This window comes from Callospermophilus lateralis, chromosome 4 (assembly GCF_048772815.1).
Source record: "Callospermophilus lateralis isolate mCalLat2 chromosome 4, mCalLat2.hap1, whole genome shotgun sequence".
NCBI classification, from domain to species: domain Eukaryota; kingdom Metazoa; phylum Chordata; class Mammalia; order Rodentia; family Sciuridae; genus Callospermophilus; species Callospermophilus lateralis.
Window position 1 is genome coordinate 5,525,834 of NC_135308.1, and position 19,617 is coordinate 5,545,450.

The window sequence follows — 19,617 nt, forward strand, 5'->3', positions numbered from 1 at the left end:
GCCGGAATTAAAACAACATCTTTCCTGGTGTGTCAGAGGAATAACCCTTAGGAAATAAGGCACACCCAGTTGTCCTGATGCAAATCAGGATGTGGGAAACCCCAGGGAATTGTCCTACTCCTTTAGGTCCCTGGATGGAGGGGGTCAGGAGCTGGGCCTGCCTCACAGGGCACAGATGGGCTTGAGCCCTAGAGGTCACCTGCCTGCTCCATGGAGTGTGACGTCTACCCACTTTCTGTTTCCTGATAGTCTGTGGACAGTCTGAGGCCACAGTGGGAACGAATTCCACCTCTTCCTATCCATCCCTGGGCATGGTCAGGTCCCAGAGTTCCCAGGGGTGGGCAGGAGGGTGTCGGGGCTTCAGGAAGAGACAAGGGAGCCCCATTGTCCCAGGTCATCACAGGACAGTGAGATCCACACGAGACATCTCCTGAAAGTCCCCATCCCCCCGGGAAGGCGGGCACTGACTCAGGTGGGTGTGTGTTTCACTCCACAGAGGCAGACTGGGAGGACAGCATAGTGTCTGGGCTCTCCCTGGTCCAGGGTGACATTTCAGTCCATGCAATGGTCAACGCAGGATGGTTGGCACATGCATCCAAACATTGATCATCTCTCTGCGCTGGGAACGTCTTCGAGCTGTTTTGAAGTGTGGAGTGTGAAGTCTACCCACTTTCTGTTGTTGTCTTCTCCAGCGACCCTCCTGGGAACAGCACACCAGGACTCACTTGTCCTATCTGTATTTTGTCCCTGTATTTTGACCTCTCTCTCTTCCCCTCCCCGTCCCTGTCCCAGCCTCTAGTCACCTCTGTCTTATTCCCTAATTTGAGGTGTTTTGAGAGGACGCTGGTGACAATGCTGTGTTGGCAAGAAGTGATGACTTCCCGATCACGTGAGACGGAGGCTGGGTTGGGACGCTGGTGAAGCTGTGAAGGAGGTCCCATCGATGCTCAGGCTCTGGTCACCACAACAGCACGCCCCTCCTCTGGACTGTGTAGAGAACCATGTCACTCACTCAGAACTCGGAGTATTTCTTCCAGGCTAAGGAAGCGTATGGAAAACACTGGATGAAAAAAATTAAAAAGCTTGCATATGCTTAGCCTGAATTGTTTATTTATTTATTTTTAATGTTTGATGAGCTGAGAGCAGTGGAGCACACCTGTAATCCCAGTGGCTCAGGAGGGTGAGGATCACGAGTTCAAAGCCAGCTTCAGCAACAATGAGGCACTAAGCAACTCAGTGAGACCCTGTCTCTAAATAAAATACAAAATAGGGCTGGGGATGTGACGCAGGGGTCAAGTGACCCCGAGTTCAATCCCTGGTACCCTCCCAATATATCCATATGTGTATATATATATTAGGTGTATCTCTCTTAGTTTTTTGATGACAAGAGGCAAACATCATGTGTTAGTCTGCTTTCTGTCACTGTGAAAAAATATGTGAGAGACTCAAAAGGAAGAAAGGTTTATTTGACTCACACTTTCAAAGGCTTTGGTCTGTGGTTGATGGCTCCATCCTTTGGGGGCCTGTCTTGAGGCGGAACGTCATGGCAGGAAGCCCTGGGCAGTACAAAGCTCACTTCATGGTATCTGAGAAGCAGAGGGGAGGGGCAGGTCCTAATATCTCCTTCAAGGTCATGGCTCCAATGACCTGACTTCGGCTAGACCCCAGCTCCTAAAAGTTCCACCACCTCTTAACAGTGCGTCAGGCTGGGGACCAAGCACATGACGTCTGGGGGACACTTAGTTAAGATCCAACTCATAACACATCGTGGTGCAGCACCTGATTCTCTCAGCATGCACTTCTTAAGAACAAGGGAAAATTCTCACCTGAATCCCTATACCATTTACACATGTGAGAGAATAATTCCTAATCTCATTTAGTATCTTCATTATTTGCATTTCCCCTAGGGGTTTTGTATCTATTGATATTTTTTCCTAGTCTATTTTTAATCTAGAGTCACACATTGAGTTAGATTGTTCTCTCTCTCTCTCTCTCTCTCTCTCTCTCTCTCTCTCTCTCTCTCTGTCTCTCTCTCTCACTGTCTGTATTTTCTTTTTTGAGTGGCAGTCTTATAGAATGCCATAATACTTAGGAAGGGGCTTCACTGGGCCTCTGAGGTTCAGTAAGTTAGTGGCTGCCACCTTTTTCGTGTTTGGCATTAATCCTATTCACCTTTTTCTAGTGAGTCATGTGCTTGTGCTGCAGTCTGGGCTGGGCACAAAATCACGAGCCACTCAAGCAGGAGCAAACTTTATTTTTGAAACTGCCGCCAATGCCTGTATGCTCCCAGGAAAAATTGCCTACTGACACACGTGGCATTTCCCGGACACCAACAGGAAGTCCCTCCTCTGGAATTCCCTCCTACCACACTTCCCCAACCAATGGGAACTCTCCAGGAGTCCTGAAGCAGGTAGAAATGGACAGCAGGAGTCTAATATCCATATGAATGCAGATCTTAACATAATCATATCATCTCAATGGCTTGCTGGCCCCACCTTTCAACCAAAAATGCGATGTATCATATTACTTGGCTATGGCTCTTAGCATCTCCCCCCTTCTGTTTAATTAAGCAACAAGCAATGTGGCTTAGGGACCATGCCTGTTAGGTTGTCCAATTCAACATATGGTTCTTACCCGTCTTCCGATGAACTGACCTCTAGGCGTCAGCCTCCTGTCTTAGGTTGGTACCACTGTAATTGGATCATACCTGTCACTGACTACCGGTCCAGCATATAGCCATACTTTTGGATAGGCCTATGCACCAGTTGGGGGGTGAGGTTCTTTGCCTCACCTCTGTTGGCCCCCAAATTTAGACCATCACTAGTAGCAGGGAGGAGGATACAGAAATGGTACGACACCAAGCCAATTGACGGCTCCTTAGGAAAAATTGCATCACTGGTGACACCATCAGCAAAGATATGCCAGCACTACCATAATTTGCTGCATCAACAGATAGATCACAATGCATACAAGTGATACATAGTCCAGGCAAGTTCTGCAAGGAGTTCAAAGCGGAGGAATCTATCAATATGTCCATTTCCTCCCAAAATAAATAGACTCCTTGAATGAGCATTACTTGTTGAGTTATTATTCATTGATGCATCAGTTTATACAGTTTGTTGTGATAACTATCGAAGAAGCTGTAATTTGGTTTCATCTTTGTCTTCACCAGTACTGGGGTGAAGATAGGAATTCTGACAATGATGCTAAAAAAAATTATGTAACATTCCAACAGGAACTAAGAAAACAATTTTCTGAACAATTTACATTATCCTGAACGGAATTATTAAATATAATGAAAAGGAAAGGTGAAAGTAAACAAACAGATCTGTTAACTTCCTTATTTGTTCACATATTAAAACAATCCTCCGCAGCTGTTTACCCAATTTAAATTAAACCATTAAAATCACGTGAATAATAAAAAAAAATTGGATCCATTTATTCGTGAGCGCTCCTCATATATGATATATGGACATACGCACATACAGACATAAAACACAAAACAGAAGTGTGTACACATAACATACAACACATAAGACAATAGTAAAGGCCTTGTAGCTTTACATAGGTGAAATCTCCATTGCAATGTTTAAAAACTCCACAGTCAAAAAATAAAACTGATCAGAAAAACATTAACCTAGGTCTGTATGAGCTCAAAAATAAAATAGAACTTTATGATGTGGGAAAAAGCAATAATAAAATAGATATTGAAAAAAGCATCCTGGTTAATCACTGTCACAGATGTAAGAATAGCCAAGCTAGAGCTCTGGATATCAGCTGTTATGGATTTGAGTCAAATTATCTTCTTTTTGGTCTGTAGAAATTGTTTTGGTTAGTCTCTGGAATCCAAATTGGCTGCTGTTCTCCCTGTGGAAACACACAAAGAGAACCCCGACTCCAGACAATCACTGGGTCAGGACCTTTCCGTTGTCCTGTTAGAATATCCTTCCAAAGTACCTTAGGCTTATGTACATTTTTTGGATACAAATGTCTTTCTGTAGCACTAAGCCCTGATGAATCGAAATTTAAAAAGTTTAGAGTAAAAAGAGTTATTTTAAGTTTATCTTTGGGGGATATATACCCCTTTCCAATTCCCTCTTTTTGTTTTAATAAGTACATTTTAATAGTTTGATGAGCTCTTTCAACTATGCCTTGTCCCTGTGGATTGTATGGAATTCCTATTATGTAAGTAATGCCAAATGATGAGCAAAATTGTTTAAAAGAGGTAGAGGTATAGCCAGGACCATTATCTGGTCTTAACTGTTTTGGAATGCCCACAGTGGCAAAATTTTGTAAGCAATGAGCTATAACATCTTTAGTTTTTTCTCTGGCATGAAGGGAACCCATCAAAAATCTGGAAGAAGTATCAACTGTAACATGCAAATATTTTAATTTTCCAAATTCTGGCAAGTGTGTGACATCCATCTGCCAAATATGGTTAGGTATCAGTCCTCTAGGATTGACTCCAAGATTAACTTGTAAAAAGGTCACACAATTTTGACATTGTTTTATTATATGTCTGGCTTGTTCCTTAGTTACTTTAAAATGCTTTTGTAAAGTATTAGCATTGACATGGAACCTTTTATGAAAATTTATAGCTTCTTCTATTGTGGAGAAAATATGTATGTCATGTGTAGATTTATCTGCTAAATCATTGCCCAAACTAAGGGCTCCAGGCAATCCTGCATGTGCCCTGATATGTCCTATAAAAAATGAAACTTTTCTGTTCCAGATTAGACTTTGAATAGTGGAAAACAAAGAGAAAACAGTAGAGGAAGGGGAAATCCTACCAGCATCTTCAAGGGATACTATAGCATTAACTACATACTGACTATCAGAAAATAAATTAAATACAGATTCTTTAAACATCATAAAAGCTTGTAATACTGCATTAAGCTCTACCTTTTGAGCTGATTGTTTGGATACTAAAAATGTAAAAGTTTGATCAGGGGTAACTACTGCTGCTGTACCATTATTTGACCCATCAGTGAAACATTTGGAGCATTCATGATAGGGTTTTTTTTTTTTGTCATTTTTGGAAAAACTACAGGATGCGAAGACCAAAAAGACAACAAAGGATTAGATGGTAAGTGATTATCAAATGAAGCATTAGATTTACACATGATTATTGCCCAAGTATTTAATTCATTAGCTAACTCATCAATTTGATCCATAGTATATGGAGTAATAATTTTATTGGGAGAAATTCCAAACACTCCCTTTGCTGCTCTTATTCCTTTGGGTATTAATTGTCCTACAGCCTCAGGATACCTACTAAGAATAGTGTTAGGAGAATAAGATAAATGTATCCACAATAATGGACCTTCTTGCCAAAATATTCCTGTAGGAATATTTTTTGTTGGTATTATAATAAATAATAAAGGCATACTTATATCAATTCTATCCAAATGTATATTTTCCATATATGTTTCAATAATTTTTAATGCCTTTCTTGCTTTAGGAGTTAACATGAGGGGTGATTTTGGATCTGATGGACCTTTTAGAATATCAAATAAAGGTCCTAGCTCTCCTGTTGGTATGCCTAGATAAGGCCTTATCCAATTTTTGTCTCCCAATAACTTTTGAAAGTCGTTAAGTGATTTGAGTTGATCTAGTCGTATTTGAATTTTTGGTGGACAGACCATGGTTGAGAATAATAGAACTCCTAAATAATTAATTGGAAGATTTAATTGTACTTTATCTATTGCCATCTCTAGATTATAATTTTTAATAAATTTGTAAGTGTGGCATAACATTCTAGCAATGTGTTTTTATCTTTATGTGCCACTAATACATCATCCATATAGTGAAATATTTGTAGTTCAGGATTTTGATTTCTAAGTGGCTGGATTGCTTTGTTAACATAGATTTGACACATAGTTGGACTGTTAGCCATCCCTTGAGGGAGTACTTTCCATTCATATCTCTGATCAGGACCTTCATGATTTAGTGCAGGGATAGTAAATGCAAAACGTGGACTATCCTCGGGATGAATTGGAATTGAAAAAAAAAAAACAATCTTTAATATCTATAGCTAAAACATACCAGGTTTTTGGTAAAGCAGACAATTGGGGAATCCCTGGTTGAGCAGGTCCCATAATAACCTTATCATTATTAATGGCTCTTAAATCTTGCATTTACCAGATTTATTTTTAATGACAAAAATGGGAGTATTATGGGGAGATACGGAAGGTTGTATATGTCCCTCCGCTAATTGTTGTTTGACCAGGTCATGGGCTACTTGTATCTTTTCTTTAGTCAGAGGCCACTGAGGAACCCACATTGGTCTTTCTGATTTTCAAGTATTTTTGATTGTCTCAGTGGCCCTTTCTGAAAACCCAATCCATGTCTATTTATTCCTTGATCTATTTGAATTGGTGCTGTTATACCTTGTTCTTGTTCTCTTAATCTTTTTTCTTTCCTAAAGCCTTGTCTAGCCCTAGTAATGGGTGGGTTAGGATTGATGTTATTTGTTAATGTCAAACCTAATTGATCTAGGACATCTCATCCCCATAAATTTATAGGAAGATGATCCAATACATATGGCTGTGTAGTTCCTTCATATCCTTCAGGATCCTTCCAATCTAATACCATTGCACTTCTATGGGGATTAGTTGCCACTTCTAGGCCTCAAAGCGTTTGAGTGGCTAGTTGTAATGGCCAATGTTTTGGCCATTCTTGACGAGATATGATGCTAAGGTCAGTACCTGTGTCCAGTAGCCCACTAAATTCATGTCCTTGAATATTTAGTTTTAGCATTGGGTGAGAATCTAAATTTAAAGACAGCATAGCCCAATCTACACCTGTGGAGCCTAATCCCCTGGAACCTCTTTCTACAGTACGACTGAAAAATGTATTATTAACAATTGTGCTATTCTATCTCCTGGTGAAATTACTGATATACCTCTTGGAGAACTAGCTATAATTTTTATTTCACCTTCATAATTGGGATCAATTACCCCATGACTTACCATAAATCCTTTTAGTGTAGAAGAACTGCGTCCCAATAATAAGCCTACTGTTCCTTGGGGAAGAGGTCCTTTTACTCCTGTGGGAATGATTTGAACTCCCATCTCTGGAGTTAGTACTGCTCTGGCAGAGGCGCAGATGTCCAACCCTGCGCTCCCTCTAGTTTGTCTGATGAGGGATTTAATGGATAATGTGTCCTGGACACTACCCTGATAGTGTTTCTTGGTTCCTCCATTGCCCCGTATATTTGTGGTTGTGGGCCCCAGAGCATTGGGCCCCCCAGTCCGTTTTTGGCAATGGAGCCTGATGCCTTTCTCCTCGATATCGTGGGTAAACACTTGGTCCTTGTCCATTTTTTGATAATGGAATACCCTCTATGATGTTTTGAGAACGGCATTCATTAGCCCAATGTCTCCCTCTACGGCATCGTGGGCAAATACCCAGTATTCTATTCCTTTGATACCTAGCTTTGTTAAACCCTCCTCCTATGGAGCAACTCCTTTTAAAATGTCCTGTTTGTTCACAATTGTAGCATGTTCTTGGCCTGGCATCTAAAACCTGTTGTACTGCAGCTGCCATGACTTGCCCTTGTTCATTAATGTCTCTACATAATTTAATATATGTGTTTAAATCTTCATGTTTCCATGGTCTAATGACTTCTCTGCAGCAATGATTTGCTTGGTCATAAGCCAGTTGTTTTATTAATGGCATTGCTTGTTCTGTATCCCTCAAAATTCTGGAAGCTGTTTGAATAAGCCTATCTACAAATTCAGCGTAAGGTTCATTAGTTCCTTGTATTACCTTAGATAATTGTCCTTGTAAATCTCCATGCCCCTGTAAAGTTTTCCATGCCTTAACCTCATGTATAGCAATTTGTGCGTATATGCCAGGATCATATTCAATTTGTTGCTGTTGACCCTCATAAGGTTCTTTTCCTAACAACATATCTAGATTTCTTTGAGGGTAACTGGCTGCTGCATTTTGCCTAGCTGTCTCCGTGCAAAATTCCTCATTGGCAACCTTCCATAACAAATATTGTCCTCCATTTAGCACAGATCGACACATGTTAGCCCTATCTGCTGGCGTCATGTCCAAGTTGTTAATGGATTCGACCATGCTTATGGTGAAGGGTGCTTGTGGACCATAGGTTGTTACAGCCTCCTTTAATTGCTTCACTGTTTTGAAATCTAAAGCACGGTGAATTTGTTGCCTTCCTGCCTGCTCAAGTACAGGGCATGCGAATCTTTGAGGTCCTGCCTCAGGATTCCGTCTATCAACTATGGACATTGAGGGCCACTCAGCTGTCTCTATAGATGAAGCTGTTGATTGAATTACACCCTCTGGTGATAGAACGGAGTTAATAGCAGCCTCCTGTTGTAGCTCCCCCCCCCATGGTTGTTTTTCCTCTAAGCTTTCTTCCTTTAAATTTTGTTCCTCTGTCTGACCAGCTCGAGATGCCTTCTCTTTTGCTTGACCTAACATGTTTTCTACCATAGTCTGGACCTCTAACAATTTACTTAACAGTCTTTCGGTTTGTTTTTTACTAATTTCTAGTCTATTATAAAGGTAACACAACCCAATAAGGTAACATAAAACAAAACCGAAACAGAATGAAACAAAAATGAAACAAAAAATCGTTGTATCAATTTTCTCTTTCTCAGGGCCGAACAACTTCAAACCTTGAGCCAACTATTTTTCCCAGTTTGCCTGAGAAAGTTCTAGGGATAGGCAGCTTGAAACAAAAACAAAATAAATCAAAACAAGAACACATTGTTTTTTGAAATGGTCACCCATTTTCTCGCCTTTCCTCAGGGGCGAGCAATTTTACTCACCTCCAAGCTTCAGGCGTCCCCCGCACGGGCCACCAAATGCCGCAGTGTGGCTGGGCACAAAATCACGCGTCACTCAAGCAGGAAGAAACCTTATTTTTGAAACTGCCGCCAATGCCCCGTATGCTCCCGTGAAAAATTGCCGACTGACACATGCGGCGTTCTCCCAGACACCAACAGGAAGTCCCTCCTCCGGAATTCCCTCCTACCGCACTTCCCCAACCAATGGGAACTCTCCAGGAGTCCCGAAGCAGGTCGAGATGGACAGCAGGAGTCTAATATCCATATGAATGCAGATCTTAACATAATCATATCATCTCAATGGCTTGCTGGCGTCACCTTTCAACCAAAAATGCCATGCATCATACCACTTGGCTATGGCTCTTAGCATGCTTGCAATTATTACAAACATAACTCACTGTCATTTAAAAGTCCACCTGTACAAAAGTGTGATTTCCCACTTGTGTCCCAACCCCAGAGAACCACCAGTAGCATTTTGTCTGCTTGCTTTCCGTCCTGCCTAGATCTCTGTGCAATTGTGAAGACCTACTCGAGAAGGAGGAAAAGTTGATCTGAAGTAGGGAAACCGCTGAGAGACACATCACCCTGTGTCCCCGGGGAAGAGTACCCGTCAGGGTCCCCAGTACAGCTGCATCAGGGGGTGCTGTGTTCCCCCCAGGGGTTCCTGGGACTGACAGCACCTGGTGCCAGATGCCTCCTTTGCGGCTGTGCTGCTGCCTTGGTGATGAAGCTCATTTGATAGAGACCCCAGCTCAGCAAGGCACTCTCAAAGGCAGGATCACTCCCTGGCCTTGGCCTGTAAGACCACAGGCCAGCACAAACATGGCTCCCTCACCAAAAACCAGAGATGGAGCGACTACGGGGCCTGGGGAAGTGTCGAGTTGAGGTGGAGTCTAACTGATTGCTTATCTAAGCTCAAGAAGAAGCCAGGCTGGGTGTGCAATGGTAACCATCCAGCCTGGGCTGAGAAGTACAGTTGTGTCTTGCTCCTTAAAGGAGAGATAAGTGCTGCACCCCCAAAGCTCTTCCCTAAACTGAAGGGGGCGCTGAGGCTGTTCCTCCCAGGCATAGTGGCTCAGGGCCCCAGGAGGGAGTGCAGCTCCATTCCAGTTGGCAGGCTTTCAAAAGCAAAGTCTCTCACCTGGATGACTGGTTGGTCTAGATTTGTGTTTCAAAATAGCTTCATCTCAACATTGTTACAGCTGTCAGATCCTCTTTACTCCAGCACAGTTGCGTTAGCAGATTCTTCTCAAAATTAAAAATAATAATAACAACAACGTTGCTCAAAGTATAAATGCTGATGACCTAATAAATGAGTTTTCAGGAAAGCTGGCCAGGAAAATTGTATTATCAATCAAGATACTACTTTATTAATATAAATTAGTATTTGTTGTACTAAAATTACGACACCAAAATATTCTTTTCAATTTTCAGTTTCTGTTATCGTTCCTCTATAATGGGAGTCCTATTTCATTCTGCAAATTACATTTTTGAAGGAAAATGCTTTATATCTTTCCTAACATCACTTTCTTTTCTGCATTTTCATTTTGCATGGAACTTTGCCAGTTCTATAGCTCTTATGGCCACATTCAGACACAATATGCCATTCATTCCTCCTCCGTGCACCTGCCAGGTAGGCACGGCTCAGCTGTACAGATGACAGTCCTGGGACCTGGAAAGGTGAAGGCCCGTGGTCACCTAGCTGCTAAGCCTCAGAGGTGGGATCAGAACTGAAAGCCGCCATTCTTCCAAGTCCTCCTACGGACATGCCTGGTGCACATTAATGAAATCGCCCTGGCGTCCTGACTGCTTCGCCCCTTCCTTCTTCCACAGCCCCTTGCTAGAGTGACAGCTGCCTGCTGGACGCCGGCCTCCCCTGGTATTGCTGTCATCCTCTCCAGCCTCCTGAGCTGACGGGAGGGCTGAGAGCATGACAGGCCTCCTGAAGGCCAGGCACAACGGTGAGAGGTACTGCCACCTTGTGGCGACTCTTTGAATGTCATGTCAGCCATTCTCATTTTCCTGTTTGCCCCAAGCTATGTGCAAGTTTCATGAGCACCCAAGGTATACGCACGCCACCAAGGATTTTGTAATTATTTTTTCCTCTTAATGAACCTAATGAGAGTTTAAAATTTTTTATTCATCATCTCAAAGAATAACCTTCATTTTTATTAAAAATTCTCTTTTTCGTGCCCATTTTCTTCCCACCTGCCTCTATTTGCTTTGTGTTTTAACATCTCATTTCTTAGAGGAAACTCAGAGTGTCAACTAGGGAGTCTCTCTCCTTTCTACCTAAAATCACTTAATGCCATGAAATTCCCTCTAAGCAGCACCTCGGCTGCTCTCCCACAGACCTTGGAGTGTCCTGTTTTCCTTTTCGGTCAGTGCAAAATGTTTCCTGATTTCTCTTGTGATTCCTTCTTGAATATTATTTAGAAGAAAGTTGATGATTAATTTCCAAATATTTGGGACCTTTTCCAGATATCTTTCTGTTATCAATAGCTTTGTAGGTTCCACTGTGTCCAGACACCATATTTTGTATGGTTTTAAACTGTTCTGCTTTTTGAGACTGTTTCCTGGCTCAGCGTGGGCCGTACTGGGTGACTTTTACTGCATTCTACTGTTAGTGAGTGGAGTGTCCTATAAATTTCACAAAGGTCACACTGGTGACACTGTCATTCAAGGCTTCTCTACTGTTATTCTGTCGGCTTTTTCCATCCATTACAACAACAACAAAAAGTTGAAATATCCTGTTGCAATTCTTAATTTGTTTATTTATTCTCCCATTTCCACAATTTTTTTCTTAACAATTTCTATTAGAGTCTATTAGGTGTGTACTGATTATTTGCTTTTCTTTTTTTTCCTGTGATTTAACCATTTTATCTTTAGAAAAAATACCCTCATTATCCCTGGTAATACACTGCTTGTTCTAAAGTCTGCTCTGATCTGTAATCAATTAACCAGTAGATAAACCAATTAACCAATTAAACCAAGATTAATCAATTAACCAATGTTTTCTTTAGATTAATGTTTTTATATGTCTGGTTCTATCCTTTCTGCTTTAACCTAACTTTGTCCTTGTATTTGACGTACAAAGTGGGTCTTTATTAGAGCCTACTAATTACACAGCACAGTGGGTGTCACTGTGGCCTATTCTTCCTGATGGACAGCGTGCCTTTGGCTCTTGTTTCTCACCTGCTGCAATCTCTCCCTTCCTGAGGTGTCTGGAATGTGGGCAGCCTGCTCCTTCCATCTTGCAGAGACTCTCCTCCTGCATTTCCTGGTGCAGGACTTCCCGGGAGGGATTCCTGTGTCTTTTGGGTGTAGCTGAGATAGTGTGGTCTTTGCTTTGGTTTGTGAAGCGCTCCTGCTGGTGTGGAACTGGGGCCGCACACGGCTCCTGTGGACCCTGGTGGGAAGCATGCTTGATCCTCTCTCTGAGCAATGTGTCTTCCGGAGATGTTGGTAAGATGTTCTTTTTGTCACATTTAAAATACTCCGATTCTGATGTGCTTGGTGTGGCTTTCTTTGTTCATTCTGCTCGTATTTCTTTGAGTCCTCCCTTTGTGGGTCACAGTCTCACCAGAGCTGGACAACAACAGGCCATTGTTTCCTGTCTCCTCCTCTGGCTTCCTCTGACTCCAAGCACAGCCCGAGGCGGGGCTGGTGAGGTTTGCACTCAGCCCACTGTTAAGGTTTTCCCAGTCTCTCCTTTTACTCTCACTCTGTTTCACTTTCTCATTTGTTTGTGCTAAAACAGATGCTGGCTTACTGATCCTTACTGATTCACACCATTCGCCCAGCTCAGTATATTTTAATTGAGATGTTTATTTTCATCTCTAGAAGCTCCGGGTTAGAGCAGCTGCAGAGGCTCCTGGAGAGCTCCACGCAGCTGATGGCATCGCTCAGGGGAGACTGGAGGCCGGTGCTGGTGGGAGCCTGTGTGCCTCCGGCCCTGTGTGTGCCTCCGGCCCTGTGTGTGCCTCCGGCCCTGTGTGTGCCTCCGGCCCTGTGTGTGCCTCCGGCCCTGTGTGTGCCTCCGGCCCTGTGTGTGCCTGGACTTCATCTAAAACCTTGGGTGTTTCTGCTTTCCTGTGGCTGACTGGAGCCCCCTTCCCCAACAGCACCTGTGAGGAAGTTCTGCCCTGCAGAAGGGGTCTTGTGCCCATAGTTATGACCCTAGTCTCCTCCCGGCTGCACTGCTGGGCAGGGTGAGGCCCCCTCCTGACACCTGCAGGCCCTGCCCAGTAGCAGGCCGGCCAGTCATAAGCTCCTCTTGCTTCCTTCTGCCTGCAGTCACGTCCCCCACTGGATGGTGCCTGTCCTCACCTTCTGTCTGGCCCCTTCTTGTGGACTGTTGGAGGGCCTTCAGCGATGCTTCCTGGATGGACGGTGGGTGGGGTGTGGGCTGCTTGAGGGGTCTTCATTCCCCTATCCCTGAGAGCCCAGTAGTCTTGCTGTTCCACCATAGTGCTTAGCCTGGGGGACTGGGGTCAGGGAGGACAGACCACCCCTCCAGATGCTGGATCCTTAAACAGTGGAACATCCAAAGCTCATGAATGGACGTTGGTCCAGCCAGTGCTGGCCGAGCAGCCCCCACGCTCAGGGCGCCTTACCAACAGTCCAGGAAGGTCTGGACTTTCGCATCCTACCACCCGTGTGGGGACCCACAGTGTGCAAATGGACGGGGGAGACACCGAACGACCTTCAGAGGCAGCACTCACGTTAGAGCCCGGGGTGCAGCAGGCGGTTGGAGACAGACACGGGCGGCTAGCGTTTGGAGACAGGTGGGAGCAGCAAGCTGATGCCAGTTCTGAGGCCAACAGCTCAGAGGCCTGGGCAGCAGGAAAGTAAAGGGCGTACTGAAGGAGGGTCAGGGTCCCCATCTCTGAGGAGAAACTTTCTGGAAGGATTTGGATTGGTGCCTGAGGGATGCATTAAGGTTTTAGAGGTAGCTTCAGAGAGGTGAAGTCCTGGGAAGAAGGACGGTAAAGCCCAGGGGTATGGGGGATGAGGGAGCAAAGGAATGTTCCAGAAAGACTCCAGTGTTGCCGAGGTCCAAAACCCACAAAAGACAAACACGGTGCAGAAGCTGACGTATTTAATGGAAGGTGAGTCATTAGCCTCTCTCAGTTGCCTGCTTGGTAACGACTTCCACAAAACCAGAGTGTTAAAAAAAAAAATCAAGCTTCTAAATTTTTGAAAAAAATTTTTAATTTGGTTTTAGCTTTATAAACTTGAAGGCGGGATCGCCCCAACATTCTCCTCACGTCTGATCCCTATTTCTTTTTCCGGCAGCATTTCCGACCCCGGAGAGAGCAGCGGCCTATCTGCTCCTCCTTGGGGAGGCAGCCCAGCATGGCGCACCGGCCGCCCCGTATTCTGCAATAGTACCTCTGTACTGCGCTGATAATCCCACTGTGACCTGCAAAGGAAAAATAGAAGGTATAGGGGGCTCTAGGAGGGGTCCTGGGACAAATTCCAGGCTTCAGGAGTTCCTCAGTCACTCACTCGCTGCCTTCCAGGGTTCTATTTCCTTCCCTGCTTGGCTATAAAATTAAGAGTGAAGGGAAGGCGGAGCCCAGCAGGCAGTAGTCAATGACCCCTGGGGGAAACTGCAGATCTCTGTGGGTGCAGTGTCCTGGGCCGACCCCCTCTGACCACTACTAAGCTTAGCGAACCAGAAGCCTCTGCTTCTGCTCACAGAACCAGCCCAGGTTTCCTCCGAGGCTGAAATTGAGTAGCACTTTCCCACATCTCCTTACTAGTCCTCCCACCAGGAGGCGGGTGGAGAGGTGCTATTAGCAGAGGGAGCAGGAGCAGGAGCCTGCTGTGAGGCTGGCCCTGACTGGTCAGCTGCCAAAGACAATTCCCCTGGTCCCACCCAGGGACTGTTGGAGAATGGAGAGGCCTGGATGAGCTGACACTGGTCCTCTCAGCCCCTCTTTCCCACCTGACTTACCTGGAACGGGCATCAGGAACAAGAGGAGCAACACGCCCAGAAGGTACAGGATCCGCATGGCTGACCGGCTTCGCAGCAGGCTGAGGCTGGACTGAAAGGTGCACGGGTTCACGTTTATAAAGAGGTAAGCCATGGCTGCAATTCTTGTAATGTCACAGTGATGACAAGATGACGTACTTCCCGATGTGTCATCTCTCTCTCTGCACAGGACACACCCACTCACCCAGGAGCTGGTACTAGCCTGATAAGCTAGCTATGGACATGGGGACAGCTGCTGTCCTCCAGGCTCAGGGGCCTGGTCATGTCTGGCTCGAGCCCGCTGTGGGTACAGGCGGGGCTGGTGTGGGCAGGACCTGTCTTCTCCTAGGAGTGGTCCCAGGGTTCCTGGTTTGGGGTTGACCTATCTGTACTGTGGTACTTTTTAACTTCCTGCATCTTCTTAAAAGACAGAGAGTCTGAGGCTCTCCTGGGAACCAGATCAATCCAGCTCTGGACGTTCTCAGATCTGGGGGATAGGACTGGCCTCAGGTGGTGAGGAAAGAAGAAACATGGGATATACCCATTTTTAACTCTTTTATTTGTTCTTTCTAGATGATAGGATATATTTTGACATATCATACATACATAGAATATAACTTCCTGTTTTTGTGGCTGTCCGTGATATGGAGTTTCACTGGTCGGGTGTTCATATATGAACATAGGAAAGTTATATCTGATTCATTCTGTCTTTTCTATTCCCACCCCGTCTCCCTTCCTTTCATTCCTCTTTGTCTAATCCAGGGAACTTCTATCCCCCCATACCACTTATTGTGAGTTAGCCTCCACATATCAGAGAGAACATTTGGCCTTTGGTTTTTTGGGGATTGGTTTATTTCACTTAGGGTGATAGTTTCCAGTTCTATTGATTTACCTGCAAATACCATGATTTCATTCTTCTATATGGCTGAGTAATAATCCATTGGGTATATATACCACATTTTCTTTTTCCATTTATCATGGTTTAGATATCGTGAATTGAACTGCTATAAACATTGATGTGGCTTCATTACTACCGTATGCTGATTTTAAGTCCTTGGGTATATGCCAACGAGTGGGAAAAGTGGGCAAAGGGTGGTTCACAAGTGGGCTGTGCTGAAGAGCCCCTGCCTTCACCCCTTATGGTGCTACAGAGAGTGAGACCCATCTCGTACTCCATCGTGGATGGAAAAAATACGCAAATTTATAAGGAAGGAGTTTCACTTCACTTCCTCGGAAGAACAATGCTGTGATCATGTTTGATAGCTGCCTCTCTTTCCTGTGGAGGAGAGGCCCTGTACTATTCTTGGCTCACGAGCTTTCAAATAAGTCCAGGGATCAGATGATTTTCCCTGGGTATAAATTCAGAGTTTGAGGGGAAATTTTCTTCTTCTTTGTTTAGCTGTTAGACCTAAGTGTTGAGGAGTCTAAGCAGTGGGTCGTGTCTGCCAATCGACTATTTAGTTGGGAGCTGAAGCCATCCTGCTGCCTGGCTGCAATCCCAGTGGACCCCCCGCGGCTCTGGGTGTGAGGTCAGGAGAGTGTCAGGGTACTGGTGCACCCGGCAGATTCAGTAAGCAACCCGAGCATCTCTCACAGGAGAAGCCCAGCACGCGTGTCCAGTGTGGGTGAGAGACCCACATGCTGAGACTCAGGGGCAAGTCCTGGTTTCTCCTCTCCAGGTAGCTTCTGCAGCCGGGCAGACAGTCAGATAACAAAGGGTGGGGCAGAGGGTCATGGTGCGGGTTTAGGCACAGGGCCGCACAAAGGGAGGGAAAAGGAGGCTCATGCCGAAGAGTGGATTTTAATCAGCAGATTTAAGAGGACTTTGGAGGTGTAGACACTTTATCATTTAAAAGCCTAACTTTGCTCTTACGTTCAGGGTTGGAGACAAACAATTGGAGCTGCTTTGAAATGGAAGGAGCAGGTGACTGTGGGGTGGGATGGGTGCTGATTTTGTAGTCTGACTATGTTTTACACAGGGTGCGGCTGGGTGTGGCAGAAGATCTAACCAGCTCCTGGCTCAGAGTGCAGGGCCAGAGTCATCAGACCGTCACATCACTGCAGGGACCAGACCTCCACAGGCCAACCTGTGGTTGAACAAGTTTCTTTGAAGACTGGGCGGGGAGAGGGCGCTTCTAGGGCGACACCACTGCTTCATAAAAGCTTCTTAGGAAATAAAAATGGCCTTTCTTTTCCCTTTGGCTCCTTCGGCAGCTGCTGGAGACCCTCGGGCCTGTTCACCCTACTCTGTGCTCTGCTGTGGTTCCAGGTCTCCTGATGGCACCTCAGCGAGGACTGCAGCTTTAGAGGGGACCGTCTTGCCTTTAAACCCAAGTCCAGAGCCAGTTCACAACAGGAGAAAGCGGGCCAGGAAAGCACAGGCTTTACATCCCACCCGGTAACCGAGTCGTCTGCTCCCACCAACCCTCTGAGTAGTGTGGACTAATATTGTATGCATCTTATGTGTTCTCTGTCCAGCAAACTTTCTTGGCATCTCTTCATCTTGCAGGCAGAAATGCACATAGAGGTCCCTTTGGCTTCCTGCAAATACCACTGGATTTGGAACACTCTATAGGATGTTGTGTATTGTGCTCCAACCACTGAGAGAGACGGGGAGAGAGACGGGGAGAGAGACGGGGAGAGAGACGGGTGGGGGCAGATAGAAAGGCGAGGGTGTACATAGAAGGGACAAGAGCAGAGTACAGGGCTGGCTCACGTGAGTCACAGGACCCAGGATGTGGTGGATCTGGTGGGGCAGGCAGAGAAGCCAGTGAGCTCTCCAGGAGGATCAGCAGAGGTGGGGAGCACAGAACCAGTCTGAGGAGCAGGGGAGAGCCGAGCTTGGCCCAAGTCTAGTGGGGAGGGTGGTAGACAAGTTAGCATTTGAATCAGCAGACAAGCGGGCATGAATTAAGAAAAAACTAGACTAAGGTTTTAATCATCTAAAATTTTGACTCCACCAAAAATTCCTTACGTGAAGACCAAGAAGAAAGCCTGAGAGAGTTGTGCTTGCAATTAAGCTGATGAGCCCGATAGTCACTTCTTCAAAAATCTTTGGTCTTAAAGGTATTTACACTGCCTGCCTGCAAATCATGTCAATGACTCTGGGGGTGTGGAATAGGCCTCGGTGCCCAGGGATGTGGACAGTCCCAGCCATTCTGTTCTCCTGGGGTTCCCAGGGCAACCTGGCACAGCCACAAGGGAAGAGGCTCAGCCCAGATGTCGTCAAGATTCGCGGACTCACGGACCGTTGGGGAGAACCACAGGGCTATCTTCTCAGGGTCTCCCACTGAGAGTCCCTGAGGATTGGGACTGGTCAAACAGCACAGCCATCCCTACCCTACACCACAATTTTTCATCTTCTTTCCTTAAGAGAAAAGACCTAACATAGAGAGATGATGCTCAAGGTCCCCGGACCCACCACTTCCTACTTTGAGTCACCTCCCGTGTTCTGCACTGGACTGCTCTGATCCTGTCTGACTCGCTGCCTCCCCAGTGGTGACAGGCTCCCCCAGGACCCCATGCGGTGATCTGGCAGACACAGAGAGGCTGCTGAGCTTTGGGCAGGGAGGACACATGGGCAAAGGGATTCCACGTCTGTTTTCTGCACCACCTCTCCGCAGAGAGCTCCCCCTGTGCCTCATCAGATCGCTGCTCCAAATCCCCCAAAGTGCTCTCCTTGACCCTCCTCCAAGGGAACACCATGCTCACCTGATACCACCTGGGAGAAAAGTACGAGAACAAGGAAAATGGAGAGAAAGTTCCCAGTGGAATGGCACCTCTGAGGGCTCCTGGAGAGCAGAGTCAGGACACGTGTCTCCAGGGGGACCCCCGGGAGTGCCTGCTGCTCCGGGAGCTGGCGGAGGAGGAGAGACCACTGCGGGCGCCTGTCCACCTGGCTGTGACACAGAGTCCTCATGCTACAGTCAGGCTGGGCTCTTAGAACGTGACTGTCCCTGTGGACACATTGGGTTGACTCCGGCAGGGCACAGGACAAGAGGGCTTTCTGAGTGGCTGAGGACAGAGGCAGGCTCAGCAGGCCCCAGGGGTGCTGTGCTCACCGACAGCAGAAGAGGGAGTGTGCACTAGAGCTGGCTCCTGCATGCAGGGTCCCAGCAGGGAAGGGAGGTGGCCCTGCCAGGCCACAGGGGCACCCACCTCTGGGAGAGGACGTGGCCCATCCCCAGTCTCATGGCTCAGTGGCTTGATGGCCTCCCTGCTCTCTCTCCCACCAGCCAATTTAACTTTAAAGGAACAGAGGGGAGCAGGGGCCAGCTCTCCCAATCATGCCTCTGTGTTCCGGAATCTCCCTCATACGCTTACACGTCCACCTATTGTTGCTCCTGCGTTGCTCTGGGTGGAGCAGGTCTCCTTCCCAGGAGTCAGCTGGCACCTGTGGAACCCACCTTTGCAGTGGACCCCACCGCCCATGTCCCTCTTGTCCCTTCCCCAGGGGCTCCTTCACGTGGCCCATGACGGTTCAGCTGTTTGTTTAAAACTAACCTGTCCTTGACCCATTTCTTCTCCTAAAACCACTGCCTCATTCTTTCCTTTGATTCACCATCAAGTTCCTTGATAGTGGTCTCTACTCTGTGCGGTGGTCTCTTCTGTCCACCTTTTTTTCAAACCTGCCCCTTAATGTGTTGCTTCCTGGCATCTGTCTCAATGAACCCATTCGAAGCTCTCCTTCAAATTCAACAGTGACGTTGCACCTCCAATCCAGGGGATCATCTGTGGACACTGGCTGTCAGGAGTGTGGACCTGGCACTGACCCAGGTAGACAGCTTGTTGTTTCCGGGCTCTGTGCTGCTCCTCACT

General features: G+C 46.1%; 1 protein-coding gene across 1 annotated transcript; it reads right to left on the reverse strand.

The window, feature by feature from the left end:
- Window positions 1-14,098: 14,098 nt before the first annotated feature.
- Window positions 14,099-14,839, reverse strand: LOC143396387 (beta-defensin 103A-like). The gene is made up of 2 exons (XM_076852244.2): window positions 14,782-14,839; window positions 14,099-14,244 (listed from the first exon to the last, which is right to left on the reverse strand). The coding sequence occupies exons 1-2, from the start codon at window positions 14,837-14,839 to the stop codon at window positions 14,099-14,101; spliced, it is 204 nt and encodes a 67-aa protein (XP_076708359.1).
- Window positions 14,840-19,617: the final 4,778 nt, after the last annotated feature.